At 42.0% G+C, this 18,907-nt stretch overlaps 1 protein-coding gene across 1 annotated transcript in view; it reads right to left on the bottom strand.

Annotated features, from left to right (window-relative positions):
* Positions 1 to 4,240: 4,240 nt before the first annotated feature.
* Positions 4,241 to 18,907, bottom strand: part of LOC126234580 (ionotropic receptor 75a-like) — a 432,638-nt gene continuing 417,971 nt past the window's right edge. Inside the window, exon 10 of the mRNA XM_049943292.1 lies at positions 4,241 to 4,650. Coding sequence (XP_049799249.1) covers positions 4,515 to 4,650 — 136 coding nt within the window. The 3' untranslated portion in view covers positions 4,241 to 4,514. The remainder of the gene's footprint in view (positions 4,651 to 18,907) is intronic.

The following is an 18,907-nucleotide window of genomic DNA, read 5'->3' as shown; positions in this document are numbered from 1 at the left end:
TGGAAGCAACACATAAACCATAGAAATGACATCGTGTAATAGTGAAAGCTGGTATTAAAAAAATTCTGTAGTAGATAACTAGTATCGGTGAAAGACCATTTTCCAATTCTTGTGTTACAAACAAATGACAGAAACCAGGTGATAAAGTACATTTTATAATGGCTGAAAAAATATAGTCAATACTTACAAATTGGATCAACCGCGAAAGTTACGCAGACTTACAACGATGCCTAAAAAAAAATGTTAAAAATCGATTGCAAAGTAGACCATGAAACAAGAATTGGCAGTCAGAAGTCAACATATACGAATTAGAATTGTGAGATTATAAAAAAATTTATATCTTTCAGTTTTGTAATGTTTGTTGCAGTCATTGTTTCTTGGGACTGCATTGTTACGTGTTTTATAATAACAGTGTTAATAGTGTCATTTGTATGTGAATATGTATATTCATTTCCCATTGCAAACTTTCATACGATATTGTTTTACAAAATTTAGTTTTCTTCACTGTATGCGCTACATGGCCTTTTAGTGCCTCGCTAATGGCAGATTTTTTTCACGACTTTTTACCCAATCTATCGATTTTTAACCCTTAATATTCGTGATGTTCATCTGTTATATTTTTCGTAAGGGCTTGTTAGTAACTGTCTTTCCTGTGCATGGAGTTGCTTCCCCCCATCATTACGTTAGTCAACAGAACCGACAGTTAAAACTACCGTTCCACTTAATGGTTCACTAACTTGTATCTCTACATCTACATCCACATCTACATGGATACTCTGCAAATCACATTTAAGTGCCCGGCAGAGGGTTCATCGAACCACCTTCACAATTCTCTATTATTCCAATCTCGTATAGCGCGCGGAAAGAATGAACACCTATATCTTTCCGTACGAGCTCTGATTTCCCTTATTTTATCGTGGTGATCGTTCCTCCCTATGTAGTTCGGTGTCAACAAAATATTTTCGCATTCGGAGGAGAAAGTTGGTGATTGGAATTTCGTGAGAAGATTCCGTCGCAACGATAAACGCCTTTCTTTTAACGATTTCCAGCCCAAATCCTATATCATTTCTGTGACACTCTCTCCAATATTTCGCGATAATACAAATCGTGCTGCCCTTCTTTGAACTTTTTCGATGTGATCCGTGAGTCCTACCTGGCAAGGATCCCACACCGCGCAGCAGTATTTTAAAAGAGGACGGACAAGCGTAGTGTAGGCAGTTTCCTTAGTAGGTCTGTTACATTTTCTAAGTGTCCTGCCAATAAAACATAGCGTTTGGTTAGCCTTCCCCACAACATTTTCTATGTGTTATTTCCAATTTAAGTTGTTCGTAATTGTAATACCTAGGTATTTAGTTGAATTTACGGCTGATTTATTTGTGTAACCGAAGTTTAACGAGTTCCTTTTCGCACTCATGTGGATGACCTCACACTTTTCGTTATTTAGTGTTAACTGCTACTTTTCGCACCATTCAGATATTTTTTCTAAATCGTTTTGCAGTTTGTTTTGATCTTCTGATGACTTTATTAGTCGATAAACGACAGCGTCATCTGTAAACAACCGAAGACGGCTGCTCAGATTGTCTCCCAAATCGTTTATATAGATAAGGAACAGCAAAGGGCCTATAACATTACCTTGGGGAACGCCTGAAATCGCTTCTGTTTTACTCGATGACTTCCCGTCAATTACTACGAACTGTGATCTCTCTGACAGGAAATATCAAATACAATCACATAACTGAGACGATATTCCATAAGCACGCAATTTTACTACGAGCCGCTTGTGTTGTACAGTGTCAAAAGCCTTCCGTAAATCCAGGAATACGGAATCGATCTGAAATTCCTTGTCAATAGCGCTGAGCACTTCATGTGAATAAAGAGCTAGTTGTGCTCCACAGTAACGATGTTTTCTAAACCCATGTTGACTGTGTGTCAATGGACCGTTTCCTTCGAGGTAATTCATAATGTTCGAACACAATATGTGTTCTAAAATCCTGCTGCATATCGACGTTAACGATATGGGCCTGTAATTTAAGTTGGCTGTGAGCTCTGACATGCACACTTGTGAAGTGAATGGAACACCCGGCGCTATTAGAACATTTTACGTCGAGTGTCTCATCGTATTTGCTTATGGGCTCGGCCCTTTCTACAGTATATGACCTGTTTATTGCCCTAAGCACGTATAATATTCTATAAAGTTTTAATCTGCGACTGCTGTTCGATTATGTTGCCGGCTTCACAGTGTAGACCATAGAAGCATGTTTACTCAATATTCAGTTGATATGAAACGTTTAATTATGACACATCTCATTTTCGCGTATGTAATCTTCATGCAACTAATTGGTGTCTGGCTAGTTTCCAGTCGGCCTTTTGAAAATGTATTCCTATCAACCGATCCCTTCTTTCATTCAAAATGTTCCATAAATTTATTTTCTCTTAGGTTCCTATTAGTCAATCCCCCTAATCCTCGGCACTCCTCTGCAGGACCATATTTCAAAAATATCTGTTTCCTCCGTGGCTTTGCTGTCAATAGTCTAAATTCCGCTACCCTACAAGGGCACACTCCAGTCAAATACTTTCAGAAATGGCTCTCTGACATTTAAATTTTCGCTGAAGGGCTAAAGAAACTGGGACACCTGCCTAATACCGTGTAGGGCCACTGTGAGCACGCAGAAGCGTCGCAACACAATGTGGTATGAACTTGACTAATGTCTGAATTAGTACTGGAGGGTACTGACACCATGAATCGTGCAGGGCTCTACTTAAATCCGTAAGAGTACGAGGAGATGGAGATCTCTTCTGAACAGCACTTTTAAAGGCACCCCAGATACGCTCAGTGATGTTCATGTTTGGGGAGTTCGGTGGCCAATGGAAGTGTTTAAACTCAGAAGAGTGTTCCTGGAGCCACTCTGTAGCAATTCTCGTCGTGTGGGGTGTCACATTGTCCTGCTGGAATTGTCTAAGTCCGTCAGAATGCACAATGGACATGAATGGATGCAGGCGATCAAACAGGATGCTTACGGACGTGTTACCTGTCAAAGTCGTATCTAGACATATCAGCGTTCTCATATTACTCCAACTGCACACGCCCCACCCCGTTACAGAGTATCCACCAGCTTGAACAGTCATTCACTGACATGCAAGGTCCATAGATTCATGAGGTTTTCTAAAAAGAATGTTCAAATGTGTGTGAAATCTTATGGCACTTGACTGCTAAGGTCATCAGTCCCTAAGCTTACACACTACTTAACCTAAATTATCCTAGGGACAAACACACACACCCATGCCCGAGGGAGGACTCGAACCTCCGTCGGGACCAGCCGCACAGTCCATGACTGTAGCGCCATTGACCGCTCGACGAGTTTTTCTCCATAACCTTACACGTCTATCCGCTCGATACAGTTCGAAACGAGACTCGTCTGACCAGGCAACATGTTTCCAGTCATCAACAGCCCAATGTTAGTGTTGACGGGCCCAGGCGTGACCTGAGGCTTTGTGTCGTGCGGTCATCAAGCGTACACGAATGGGCCTTCGGCGCCGAAAGCTCATATTGATAATGTTTCGGTGAATGGTTTGCACGCTGACACTTGTTGATGGCCCAGCACTGAAAGCTGCTGCAATCTGCGGAATGGTTGCACTTCTGTCTTGTTGAATGACTCTCTTCAGTTGTCGTTGGTTCCGTTCTTGCAGGATCTTCTTCCGGCAGCAACGATACCCGGGAGTTGATGTTTTACCGTATTCCTGATATACACGGTACGCTCGTGAAATGGTCGTACGGGAAAATCTCCACTTCATCGCCACCTCGGAGATGCTGTGTCCCATCGTTCATACTCACTCAAAAATCTGGTACCCTGCCATTGTAGCAGCAGTAACCTATCTAACAACTGCTGTTGTCTTGTACAGGAGTTGACAACCGCAGTGCCGTATGCTGTCTGTTTACATATCACTGCTTTTGGATACGCATGCCTACACCAGTTGCCTTGAGGCTTCAGTATATATTAGATACAGAAGTGTCTCACTTTCTCAGAGATCTGTCTCTTGCATTGCACAGGACCAGAAGTTACGCATGTTTCTGTGTGGTTCCAATAAGTTCATACTTTATGCCAATGATACGACCAAATTAATGTGACTATTGGTGTGTTAGCAAACACTGTGAAATAAAAATAAGAGTTTGTAGAATCGTTTATTTCCTTTTAGCGGTAGTGTAAACAGGCAAAAATGTGATTTACAACAATCTGTGATTAACTCTGAGCCATTAAAAACTAAGAGCATGAGGAAATTAACTAAGAAGTTAAGTAAGAAAATTATGTCACTAGACTTTTAAATTAAAAAAATTAGAGATTTTTGAGAAAAATGTTGGATCCGAATGAATCTGACTACACATCAGTGATTGGTAGAAGGCATGAAGTAATTAAATGAATGTGTTTCGTGTGCTCTATGTTCTAGCTGATCAATGCCCGACATTACCGTGCAAAATTCTGCTTTCTTACATCACCATCACAAAGAACTCTATTCAGTTATTTAAATCGCGATCCCACATGGTGCATCTGGGGCCGCTTCTGGGATATCTGATCGACGGCGGCGGTATAGACGTCTGGATGCTTTGCTGCAGACAGCGAACTGATGCATCTCATACGCTGCCACAGTCTGCTCCTATAAAAGAGCAGAGTTATTTGAAATGATTAGCAAAGAGAGCGTCCCATGAGCAAATTTCATCAAAAATGTTCGAGTGTAGTTAATATTAAAAAAAAAAATACAGAGTTACACAGTTCCCGCCACACACATCTAGAGTCTATAAGGGAAAAATCTTTCACACTGGGACAGATATGAGGAAATGGTTCGCGTTAAAAGGAGAAAGAAATCGTTTTAACTTTCACACTAATATTCATGTATTCGCAGTAGTTTCCTCTAGCACGGACGAAACTCATTTAATGTTTATATTAAAGGGACCACTTGTTATTACATTACTTGCAACTACTTACTTACTCCGCAAAATCACAGTTGTAGCCCAACCACAATTTTTGGCCATGACTGCGTGGACACCGCTGTCACATCTAATGCAAGAGACAATGGAAGCGGGTTAGATCGGAAATGGGCTGACGCAGTTACAACAGGGGATACTTGTTGGTACGACAAGTATTAGCTCCAAGGTATCAAGCCGATTATTACCGTGTAATTATAATTAAACTGACGTTATTCAGAGTGCAGCAGTGCAGGATATATCCATCGCAGGACGCTGAAACATCTTTAGTACATTCATTAATCGATGCACTAATCGTGCACGCCGAATAAAACGATACTTCGACTTTCTGCCACCAGGTGAGAATATAGCGGTCTAAGCAGTCAGAATGTGAAATGTTTCCTATTTTGACGTCAGTATGCCGTTTGTCGTTTGGCGATGCGTGTTGATTTCTTTTGTAAAGTAACTGTTGGTGTAAAGGTTTAAGAAGAACGAAGTTCTCCGTACAAAACGCGATGACTGTTGTGAAGAAAGACCGTATACTGGTGGTAAAGTTGTTTTATCGGAACGACAGCTATATTACAGGAATGTTGTCGACAGTAGCAGCTGAGAAAGGTCCCCTGTCGATAAATGCGCTAAAGAGTATGATCAAGAAACTAGAAGACACAGGTAAATTAGGTGGTGCTGCAGTTACATGGGAGTTGTTGAAGTTCCTGTAGATATTGCCGTCCGTGCAAAACGTGCTTCAGATTCTTCAGCCAGTGCTCGTGCTGTGCCATGGGAATAATTGTATCTCCCTTCGTGAACAGTTCAAACGACTTGGACTGCATTTTACACTAGTAGCTCTACAAGATTCAGAATGTACACTAAATGAATCACCAAGATAGGCTACAACACATTGACTTTACCGTTTGTTTTTTGGCGCGTATGGAAATGGATGAATATGGCTGGGGAATATTGTATTTCCAGTCAAGGCATATTTTACTCTGCATAGTGTCGTAAATGCGGGAATGCACACAGTCATCGTATGTGGGGCTCTATGTCGCCACATGTTGTGCAGTAACATCCAGTGCATTCAACTTATGTGACAGTAAGGTGTAGTTTCACACGCAACTTCACTCTCCGTCCATTTTTCTTCGACAGGATGACGCCTCGAGGCTCTGCTAGCTGTACAGTGACATCTGCGCTTTATAAGGATTTCATTGTCAAAAAGTGAGTCTAGCTTTGCAAGAACGCAACTGTTTCTACAACACTATCGTCATGCAAGATGGGGCGACGCCACATACTTCTTGGCAAGTGAAACACTTGCTTCGAGTAACCTTAGGTAACGACCGCATCATCTCCAGGCAATTTCAAGATGTGTCGCCTTCCAGATCACACGACCTACATCTATGTGTCTTCTGGTTGTGGGTATATCTGAGAAACAATGTCTATCAGGGATGTATCTGGACTCTTTCTGATGTGACAAATCACCCGGATTACTCCAGATCTGCTGCGAGCAACTTTAGACACAGCATGCTGCTGAGTCGAGAGACCATAATGAATACATTTTGCAGCTTTTGACCATATTCTAATAAACTTTCCGGAACCAACGTTATCACGTATCTAATCCTCATTTTCTTTTCTTGCACAACACCATATTCTGACACGTTACAGTGCCATAACTTCTCCCAGTGGCAGAAAGTTATTTATTTTTCAGCAAACTCCACCAGCGAAACGATTAATGAACATACGTTTCAGCGTCCTGCGATGTATAAGGCCACCACTACAGCACTCAGAACAACATCAGTTTAATTGTAGCGACCTGGTACATGCTGCAACCGAAATGTAACAGCATTGACGCAGCAGAAAGGCAGAGCCGTTGCAGTCTGACTGACTAAGTCGCTTCACTTCCGAGTCGTTGTTTTATAGTGACTTACGTGATAGAAAGTGATGATGTAGCAAAACAAGGACGAGCCAATTTCGTATAAATGCTTGTCATTTTCAGTCAAATCTTTTGCAGTCTGCGAGCCAGCTCTCTGGAGGGGGTACCTGAAACGGTCCACAAGCCTACGGCTCTGCACGGATAAATAAATCACCACTTCCAGACTCTGCCATTGCTAGTGGGCTGTAGTTCTGCTGCTTGTGCCAAGTGCGCTATTGTGGACTTAACGTCCTCCAACTGGCAGGCCAGCTGAAGGCCAACGTCAGCTGCTGTAGGCCTCTTATCCTAGGGGTCGACGCTTCAAGCCTGGAGTCGGGCAACCACTCTTCGCTTGTGACGGCAAATTCCATGCTGCCTGCCTTCACTCTTCTGGGCGGACACTGTGGGATGTCTTGTCTGTGCTGTGAACTCGTTGAGTGCAGCCAGCACTCTTTAACTAGCCAACTGCTTCCCACCCAGTCTGCAGTCAGCTTGCCTGCGGGGTTTGGTGCCACCATCACTCTACTGCTTGCACGATGCTGCTGACGGTCGCACCTTTTGATGTGCTGCCTACAACATCCTTTTTGGGAACGTTGAATTATCTTAGCATCAACATGACTGCTGGAGTTTATTGAGTATTAATTGAAACTAAAATGAATGTACTATTGTTTTGATGTTGATACGTTGGACGAGTACCAGGCAGCAACCACGCAACGTTCCACTCCTTTCCCATACTTGGTGAAGTACTACCAGCTTCCTGACACTAACAACACAGCACCACCAACCACTGTAGTGGCCGTCCACTCCCGGCTATTAGATTGTGAATTGCATGACAGAGGCTACGTGCACAGGCGACATGCTGGCTTCACGAATTTATCTTGCAGTGTTGTCGTTTCCACCATACTTTGTTGCAAGTGGTAGTGGTGGATTTCTCGCGAGATGTACCACTGAGCAGCCGCGATACAATGTGGTCCCAACACGATGGCGCATCAGCAAGTTGGGCAATTGGAGAGTCGAAATGTAAAATGTTCTCAGTGTCCTTTTTTTCGGGAATCACGTTATCAATGCTATCGTGTTCTCAGCACTCTGTTTCATATCCATAGACAGTCTCCGTCCACCAAGATATGGAAGACGTCATTCAGACGTGGATTAGTACAGGGTGAGAATTATTGACCTATAGGAGAAAACATAAATTTGTTACAAACTACGGTGTGCCCGCAACATGTAAACGTTACTACAGGTATTCGGATGTAGGTTATGACAGATTCGATATGCTTGGCATCATTGACGATGATGTGGCGCAGACGAATAGCGAAATTCTGCATGACCTGCTGAAGAGTCGGAACGTCGATGCTGTCGATGACCTCCTGAATGGCTGTTTTCAGCTCAACAATGGTTTTGCGGTTATTGCTGTACACCTCGTCTTCAATACAGTCCCACAAAAAGGAGTCGTATGTGTTCAGATCCGGCGAATATGGCGGTAGAGCGAGGCCCATTCCAATGGCCTCTGGGTATCCCAGATCCAGACTGCAGTCCACAAAGTGTTCGTGTAGGACATGAAATACACTCCTGCTTCGATGATGTAGAGCTCCATCTTGCATGAAAAGCATCTTGTCGAAATTAGGGTCACTTTGAAAAATGGGGATGAAATCATCTTGCAAAACCTTCACGTACCCGTTCGTTAGTCACCGTGCCATCAAGGAATATGGCACCGATTATTCCTTGATTGGACATGCCACACCACACAGTCATCTGTTGAGGGAAGAGACTTTTCGATCGTGAAATGCGGATTCTCAGTTCCCCAAATGGGCCAGTCTTGCTTGTTGACGAACCCATCCAAATGAAAGTTGGCTTCGTCGCCAACCATATTCACATCAAAGTCCTGTTTGTCAAATCTGTGGACAATAATGTTGGTGAAACATAACCGCCGCTCCATGGCCCTGGGAATTGACGGCTGATGAGTTTGAATTTTTTGTGGGAAGAGAGGCAGACCTTCAACAACAATTTGTCGCAGTGTCTCCCGGTTCTTCCCACCTTCTGTGCAGCTCGTCTGATCGATTTCCTTGGGTTGGTTTGAAACACAGCGTGTGTTTTTTCAAAGTTTTCAGGCGTTTTCACCCTTTTTGGGAAACCGACATTTTCAACACTGTCATCACGAATACTACCCGTTCTCTCAAACTTGCGAATGAAATTGTTGATTGTTAGCACACTTGGACCGGTTATCTTCAGATTTAATTCGGTTACAAATTTCCTTTTGAGCCGCAGATGGGCTGATATTGCTCGCGTAGCAGGCCATCATAGGCGCATTATGTTCAGGCAGGCTGTACTGTGACATTTTCCTGTAGATGTGGCTGACAACAACGAGACTCATGCACATTCAGCCGTGCAGTTTGAATGTCCTAACGCAAACCGTTCTCACGTTAAGACGATTTTGTTTCGTATAGTTCATTAATTGTCACCCTGTAGATAGCACACGGCCTTTGACTTAAGATATCCACTTTCTCTGGAATTTAGTAAGTTAAAAGATATGAGAAATGGTTTTTGTTGATCACAGTTGTACTAGCTAAGAATATAATGCTGTATTTTTATACCTTGTATTCGCACAAATGAAACGTAGTGCCTCAGTATTAACGGAGCTTGAAACAAAAACTGTCTTCCTACTGTTCCATAGAAAACCTAAATTTTTGAAGCTATTGCTTTGTACGAAATACAAGCTGGTTCTTACAAAGAATAAAACCGCAGCTACACCCTGCTAGTAAAGCTACTTATTTAAACAAATAGTGCTCTTACCGGGTTTGAACGGGCTGTTCACGTTTGTATTACGTTTCTTGTTGTTGAAAAAGAAATGTAATATGAAAATTAACAGCTTTCTAACGATGTCGGTTCAAAACCGCTAACGACACTTTTTGTCTAAATAAATAGCTTTATTAGAAGTGGCTTGATGATTTTTTCTTCTTTCCAAGAATTAACTTGTAAAAGAATCTTATTCACACTTGGGACCAGTTACTCTACTAAGAACGTCCTTTCGTAAAGTGTTTATTTTCTAAGTTGCCTCGTTCTTCGCGGTGATGCGGTGAGCAGCGTAATTCTGTGGTGTTATAATACCTTTTCATCTTTTGGACGCAGATCACTCATGTACAAAAAAGAGATACATGGTTTTTCTATTCTTCTCACAAATGTGGGATTTGGCACTTAGAACATTTTCACTTACCACTCTTCAGTTCCGTCCGAGACCGTCTCGACTTAGGGCGGACCTCATGCCTGCCCATCAATATGAATACGTTAGAAATTATTCATGGTTCGCTAGACACATATAGGTATTTCGAGTGATTTGAAGTTATCCTTCCTCTTTTCAGAGCTTGGGCAACAAAATTTGGTCGCCTAGCGCTAGACGATAAGCGCGAATCTTGTGCTCTCGTAGAAATACTTTGCTTGTAATAACAGTATATCAATTACAGATTACTTTATTAATACTCTTATTAGTGTGTTAAAGGCCTCATTTGTCTTTACGTACTATTCCAGAAAACGCGAAAAGATCGTAAAATTGAGTTGTCGTAGTCTTTTAGTTTCAATTGCCGGAACGCTCCTGGCTCAACTGTCCTTACAGATGCTTCATTTAGCTCACCTGTGACGGACACGATCCTGTTTCCTTATAAACTGGCACTATAAAAAAGTTTCTGGCACTGATACTAAACTATGGTGGTCCCTTTCGCCACACAAACGTTTCTATGGCCAATAATAATTGTGCCAGACGACCTCCAAAGCCTCGTAGTCAAAGTTTCTTGTTGATTGTTCAAGTATTGTCTTTCTAATTTTGTTGTCATGTATCCTGGGTTCTACAGACTTTTTAATCGTATGCAGTGGAGTGTGCGATAATTTATCTAGCCCTTCGTTGGAACTTTGAGTTTATAACAGAACAGAAGCTTTGTTGTCTAGTAGCTCCACTGCAGTGTGAAACGTCAAAAGAATTATCGTACAAGAAACTTGGTGTAATTATGTTATGAATAATAAAATGCTGTTGTGAATACTTCCATTCGGTAATTAACCATATTGTGTTAACGCCAATGTAACACTGCCCGGCGGCAAAGTCTGCTCTTCTACACGAACTTGTTTGGCCCACTGTATTGACGCGTCTATTCGGCTGTTGAAATTTTAATCAGAACTGTGTTCAGAGAATGGTGGATGTGATCTTTATACTCCTGTTTTCATTCGAATACTGCAATTCATTTCGGTCTCTTTGAAATGGTGTCCGTTACTGGGACGTTGTGAGGAATAAAACACGCGTGAAATTGCTACACGTTATTTTGTCTTTGTCACAATAACTGAAGCCGCGATGCATTGTAGGAAAGACGCCAGACAGAAACGTGTTCCTTCTGTTTCATCTCAGATCATACATAGTGATTTTTTAAACCTCAAGACTGAAATAAAAACAACACTAACCACCACTCTACAGGCTGTTAGGATGTCATTATAAAATGATGATGACATAAACGCATAAAATATGTGACGCAACCGAACAGTCTATGAATAAAAATCCGAAAGGCTTCAGAGCCATCTTGATGGTGGATAATTATGACGTAAAATGATTAGAGAATGGGGTGTGCAATAAACGAACAAAGAGGACAAAATATACTGGAGTTAGAAGCACTAGAAAACTTAGAAACAATCTTGGAACTGTTAAGGAGAGGACCATACTACCAAAATAATAAGAGAATTTATTAAATCCAAAGCGGTCCCAAACGAACAGTGTACATATAACGAAATAACGTAGAAACTACACATAAACTTCAGCAGGCTATAAACAGATGGAAATCTTAACTTGGGAATAGTGTACTGGAAAGACAGATCATAGATCGCTGAAAAATGGAGGTGCTTTAAGGGGATGTGTAAAGAAAGTGAGAAAGAAATGCTTGTGAGCAAATGTGTGTAACATATTTATGTTTATAATTAACGGAGATTTCGTTGATTACATATTGTCTTCAAATCATCTCTGCATATTCATTACGCAAAATTCCCTCGAAAATCCGTTCATGGTATTTTTCATTTGACCAAAAATATTTTTTTTCTCAATAGTGTCAAATCAATCATTTCAGTGTAGTGAAGTAAATGTGCAATTAAGCAGTCACTAATTTAATTAGAATGTGCAGTGTTATTTCCCCTTTATTTCATTCTAACAATTCTCCACTTGGAAGTCATTTCTATGTAGCTCCAAAGCTTAATTTAGTCCAGTTTTTTCCCGATACTACTCTTACTGCCAGTGATTCATTCCAGTGAGTGCTGTGCTTTAAATGCTTTTTCTAAAATCTTAATGGTCAATTTTTTCATTACTTATACCAAAATACTGATTTTATTTAAACCGAGCGAGATGCACAGTGGTTAGCACACTGGATTCCCATTCAGGACAACGGTTCAAATCCTCCTCCGGTAATCCAGATTTAGATTTCCGTGAGTTCCCTAAATTCACCGCCGATTTCCTTCCCCATTCTTGGAACATACTGAGCTTGTGGTCCGTCTCTAAACACCTCAGTGTCGACGTGGCTACTCTTCCTTCTTTACTTACTTTTATTTAATGTCTCTGATAATAACCTTCCTTCGACGCCCATACATAAACTTGTTTCCTTGTTTCATTGATGATAGAATGCTTCAAAGGTTTCTCATGTCACTTCGAATGTTGATATTCAGTATGTCATTATTACACTCAGTATGTCACTATTGTCTTTCATTCTACTTTCATCACATCCAACTTTGTTTGTTCTTAGCAAAAGTTCCATACAAATTACTCTGTCTACTCCATTTCTCTGTCTGTAGTGATTTTCATCTACTCACAAACCGAACTATCAATTATCGATGAACAGGATTTCCACAGGAGATCCTGAAAAGTGAACATGAACTGTTGTAAGCAAAGTGTATTGCGTGCTCTGTTCAGAACAATGATGAATGTAAGTAATGCACAACATTCGAATGGAAATCTATCGAACAGGGACGTAATACACTGAAGCGCCAAGAAAACTGGTATAGGCATTTGTTTTCAAATATAGATGTATGTAAACAGGCAGAAACGGCGTTGTGGTCGGCAACGACTATATAAGATAACAAGCGGTCTGGCGCAGTTGTTTGATTGGTAACTGCTGCTACAATGGAAGGGTACCACGGTTTTAGTGAGTTTGAACTTCGTGTTACAGTGGCCGCATGAGTAATGGGACACAACATCTCCGTAGTAGTGATGAAGTTGGGGTTTTCTCGTACGACCATTGCACCAGTGTACTGTGAATATCAGGAATCCGGTAAAACATCAAACCGCCAACATCGCTCCAGTCGGAAAAATATCCTGAAACAACGGGACGAAAGACGGCTGAAGAGAATAGTTCAACGTGACAGAAGTGCAAACCTTCAGCGTATTGCTGCTGATTTCAAAGCTGGGCCATCAACAAGCGTCATCGTACGAACAGTTCAAGAAAACATCATCGATATGGGCTTTCGAAGCCGAAGGGTGACTCGTGTACCCTTGACGACTGCACGACACAAAGCTTTACCCGTCGGCTGGGCCCGTCAACACCGACATTGGAGTGTTGACGACTGGAAACATGTTGCCTGGTCGGACGAGTCTCGTTTCGAATTGCATCGAGAGGATGTACGTATACGTGTATGGAGACAACCTCATGAATCCATGGACCCTGTATGTCAGCAGGGAACTGTTGAAGCTGGTGGAGGCTCTGTAATGGCGTGTGGCGTGTACAGTTGGAGTGATATGGAAAATTTGGAAATTTGAGCAGACCGCTGTGCTACCCCGCGCGGCGGAGTTATGTGGGAGTCCTGGTATGTCTAGATACGAGTCTGATACGTGACACGTACGTATGCATCCTGTCTGATCACCTGCATCCATTCACGTGCATAGTGTATTCCGACGGACTTGGGAAATTCTTGCAGGACAATTCGACCCCCCACACGACCAGAAATTGCTACAGAGTGGCTCCAGGAACGCTCTTCTGAGTTTAAATACCTCCGATGGCCACCAGACTCCCCAGACGTGAACTTTTTGAGCATATCTTGGATGCCTTGCAACGTGCTGTTCAGAAGAGACCTCCACCCCTAGTACTATACGGATGTATGGGCAGTCCTGCTGGATCCTGGTAGGTATCAGTTTCCACCGGCAGTACTTCACATACTAATCGAGTCCATGCCACGTCGTGTTATGGCACTTGTCTGTGCTCGCAGTGGCCCTAAACGATATTTGGCAGGTGTACCAGTTTCTTTGGCTGCTCTTCACTGTATACTGCTCTAATGTAATTCTTTTTGTAACAGGAAACGAATCGACGCATTCCGTTGACAGTGGGCGTGTTATGAAAAAGAGGACGAGCAGTATTTCTTTCGGATACTCCGGCTATATACTGCAAAAAATTATACTGCAAATACCTGTCGAAACGCCGCAGTAAATGCGCCTGACGGCTCATAGGACAGCACACGGTATACATGTACAGGTTTGTCAGAAACAGTCTGTGAACTTGTAAGGGTGTTAAAGGTTAGATCGTGCTGACAAATAATTGTTAAGAAAAAAATAGGATATGTAGCGCCGTTTATGAGTTAATTAGCACTGAAGTTGATGATGATGTTTGGTTTGTGTGGCGTTCAACTGCGTGGTCATCAGCACTCGTACAAAGGCCCAATTTTAACACATTCCATTTCTTTCTACATTATCCGCTCTATCCACGGTCGCGAATGATAATGATGAAATGATGAGGACAACACAAATACCCAGTCTGTGGGCAGAGAAAATCTCCAGTCCGGCCCGGAATCGAACTCGGGCCCCCGTGATCCAGAGGCAGCAACTGTAGCCACTAGACCATGATCTACGGACATTAGCACTGAATTTAGCTCAAGCGGTCGGTGCGCGAGCAAATTCATTCGGCCCGCTAGATACAATTCGTGTCAGTTACTCTCACAGACTAGACGATAACGAACGAACTGCTCAGCCTTTGGATCGGGTTCGGTTCTTACTACCATTCGATGTCCAATTTTGGTACCACTCTCTTGTTCGGTGTTAGGAAAGCGAACGAAGTGCACGTTCTGTGACACCATCTCTGGCGGGCCGCTTGAATTTGCGCGTGCAACAGCCTGATTAGCTAATTTCAATGCTAATTAACTCGGAAACGGTAAAACATAACGATTTTATTTTACAGTGATTTCTCAGCACAATATACTCTGTAATACAACACCTCTAGGAATACCAATGTACAGCTGCAAAGATATTACCATCACACAGCTCCATACATTTTTAAAAACAAATCTGTAACCATCTAACAGCGCTGACTTAACTTGAAGCTGTCAAACTTACATAATGTTAACAATATCTTAACGATAATGGCCAACAAAGGAAATGTCCACTGCTGAGACATTACTTAGCGAGTAATTTATAATTTCGCCTGCGCTTTGCTTAAAAATGCATCTGGCAGCAAGAGCGTCAACAACGTAATATGGAAGTAAGTCTTGCGCAAAATGTGCAAAATAATTATTTATTACGTAAACTCATAGATATATGATCGAAATACCGTACTATATGTTGCAGAGTGCTTGAAAATGGCCCTTAAGCCGAAATAGGCCTATAGCCAATGAAAATAAAGTCACAATAATAACAGCTCTTATACAAAGCAGCGTTTTGGCTTAATGTACACATAATGTCCTTACAAAACATAAACAACGCTGCAGGTCCAGAAGAATTTAAAATGTTTTCAGAGTGTTTCTGACCACAATCTGTACAGAGTAGGTTAGTTACCTTGTGACATCGAAATATCTGAAGAAGTGCTAATCGAATTATAAACGGAACAACTAACTTCACACTTTTATTTATTCAGGGTCAATTGTCACTTTTCACACCATACAGATATCTTACCAAAATCATTTTGCAATTCATTTAGGTCATCTGATGACTTTACAAGACGGTAAATGACAGCCTCATCTGAAAACAATCTGAGACGGCTACTGAGATTGTCTCCTATGCCGTTAATGTAGATCAGAAACAACAGATGGCCTATAACACTTCCTTGGGGAACGCCGGATATTATTTCTGTTTTACTAAATGACTTTCCGTCTATTATTATGAACTGCGACCTTTCCGACGGGAAATCACGAACCCAGCCGCACAACTGAGACGATATTCCATAGCCACGCAGTTTGGTTAGAAGACGCTTCTGAGGGACGATGTCGAAAGCCTTCTGGAAATCTAAAAATATGGAATCAATTTGTTAACTAATGTCGATAACACTCATTACTTCGTGAGTGTAAAGAGCTAGTTGTGTTTCACAGAAACGATGTTTCCTGAATCCGTGCTGACTATGTGTCAAAAAATCGTTTTCTTCGAGGTAATTTATAATGTTCGAACACAGTATATGTTCCAAATGTTCTATATTTACCCCGTTTCAGATGCAATCGATAAAGAATGGACCAATGAGTTTATCACTAGTTTCTCCATTCCAAACATTCACTTGCCACAGATGGCGTAACCAGTGTGGTTTTCAACATTCCAATAATGCGTACTCTGTCGATTATTCGTATGGGTGTTAGCTAGAGTCGATATCAGACATCAACCGTCGAAGAAAGAAACTGGGATCTCTTCTTATTTGCTAAAGCGACCAATCCGTTATTCACTTCGGTTCCAGATATCATTGCCAAAAGTTCCTGGTGCAGGGAAGTGTGTAACGGCTGATATTTTCCACTTTCAAAATTCGACCAACACTAGGCTGACAATTCTCGCTACACGACGTAATTTCGGAGTGCTAAAATAGGGGCTATGATTCACTGTAGCTAACATCACGGTTTCAGTGTTCTTTCAAGTAAATATTCTTCGACGGTTCCTTTTCCCTTTTCCATGGCTGTACAGTTCCCGCTGTGGTGAACTTTCAAAAGAGAAGAGCGTGATCGCACCCTCTTGAGGTTATGTTGAATATAAAGGATTACTCCATTATCGACATTCCTGCCACGTTCTCCATAAATGTAAACTATTTCAGTTTTCTCTTCTGTAGTAACTCTGTCAATGTAACTATCTAACTAATAACGCAGTCTGATTACGAAGGAACGTATTTATGAAAAGGGGGAATGACGTTCACGCAATGATATCAAGTCAGATTATGAGCGAATGGATGTTTCGAAACAGCTCACAGACAAAACTCCAAAATACTTTGTTTGGTACACCTGTCTGTTTCTATGCTTTTTGTTGGTTGATTTGTTGATTCGGAGGTGGGGACTAAAGGAAATCGGCCGTACCCTTTCAAAGGAACCATCAGGGCATTTGCCTGAAGCGATTTAGGGAAATGACAGAAAACCTAATCAGGATGGCCGCAAGCTAGTTTGAACCGTCGTCCTCCGGAATGTGAGTCCAGTGTTCTAACCACTGCGCCATCTCGCTCGGTCAATGCTTTTCGTCTAGTGCTTTATGGAACTCATTTGTATTATTTGTCGACTATAGCTCCATCTGTCACGCTACGACAATTTTTGTTTTGCTTACAGAAGTAGGATCGGACTGTACAATAAGAAACGGGATTTTCCTATTTAAGATTCGAAAGGTGCCTCGTGTATGGGGCAACGGGTGAACATTGGTATCGCACGATAGCATTTTTAAAAATATTGAACACGTATTTCTCCGATTTCTTAGGGTGTAGTTATTTAGTAATAACACGCATTTCTATGCGGCTGTTCGCGGATGATGCTGTAGTATACAGAGAAGTTGCAGCATTAGAAAATTGTAGTGAAATGCAGGAAGATCTGCAGCCTATAGGTACTTGGTGCAGGGAGTGGCAACTGGCCCTTAACATAGACAAATGTAACGTATTGCGAATACATAGAAAGAAGGATCCTTTATTGTATGGCCGGCCGCGGTGGTCTAGCGGTTCTAGGCGCTCAGTCAGGAACCGCGCGACTGCTACGGTCGCAGGTTCGAATCCTGCCTCAGGCATGGATGTGTGTGATGTCCTTAGGTTAGTTAGGTTTAAGTAGTTCTAAGTTCTAGGGGACGTATGACCACAGACGTTGAGTCCCATACTGCTCAGAGCCATTTGAACCATTTTCTTTATTGTATGATTATACGATAACGGAACAAACACTGGTAGCAGTTACTTCTGTAAAATGTCTGGGAGTATGCGTGCGGAACGATTTGAAGTGGAATGATCATATAAAATTAATTGTTGGTAAGGCGGGTACCAGGTTGAGATTCATTGGGAGAGTCCTTAGAAAATGTAGTCCATCAACAAAGGAGGTGGCTTACAAAACACTCGTTCGACCTATACTTGAGTATTGCTCATCAGTGTGGGATCCGTACCAGGTCGGTTTGACGGAGGAGATAGAGAAGATCCAAAGAATAGCGGCGCGTTTCGTCACAGGGTTATTTGGTAAGCGCGATAGCGTTACGGAGATGTTTAGCAAACTCCAAGTGGCAGACTCTGCAAGAGAGGCGCTCTGCATCGCGGTGTAGCTTGCTCGCCAGGTTTCGAGATGGTGCGTTTCTGGATGAGGTATCGAATATATTGCTTCCCCCTACTTATACTTCCCGAGGAGATCACGAATGTAAAATTAGAGGGATTCGAGCGCGCACGGAGGCTTTCAGACAGTCGTTCTTCCCGCGAAACATACGCGACTGGAACAGGAAATGGAGGTAATGACAGTGGCACGTAAAGTGCCCTCCGCCACACACCGTTGGGTGGCTTGCGGAGTATAAATGTAGATGTAGATTTTACCGATTATCGTGGTTTGTGACACAGTACTGCGATGTCTTCGAAATCGTGGCTGCGGGATCGAATCCTTGTAATGAAAAACTATGAATAAGTTACTAAGCTTAGTTGATAAGAGAAAGGGAAACAGTAACTAAACATTCCTTCCCACCATATTAAGTCCCTAACCGCACTGGCTTCTAACAGGTTGAAGGCATATGTAACTATTGATGGTCATCTATTTATTGAATCGACAGTTAAATACACGAAGCTGACTGGCATTATTCTAAAGGCCTAGATTATCGGTAGCACTGTGTTTCATCTTCGCTCCATTCCTCGTTCCTTACTTGT

This window comes from Schistocerca nitens, chromosome 1, assembly GCF_023898315.1.
Source record: "Schistocerca nitens isolate TAMUIC-IGC-003100 chromosome 1, iqSchNite1.1, whole genome shotgun sequence".
Lineage (NCBI taxonomy): Eukaryota > Metazoa > Arthropoda > Insecta > Orthoptera > Acrididae > Schistocerca > Schistocerca nitens.
The sequence above is the reverse complement of the archived record's forward strand: the minus strand, read 5'-3'. Positions and strand labels throughout refer to the sequence as shown.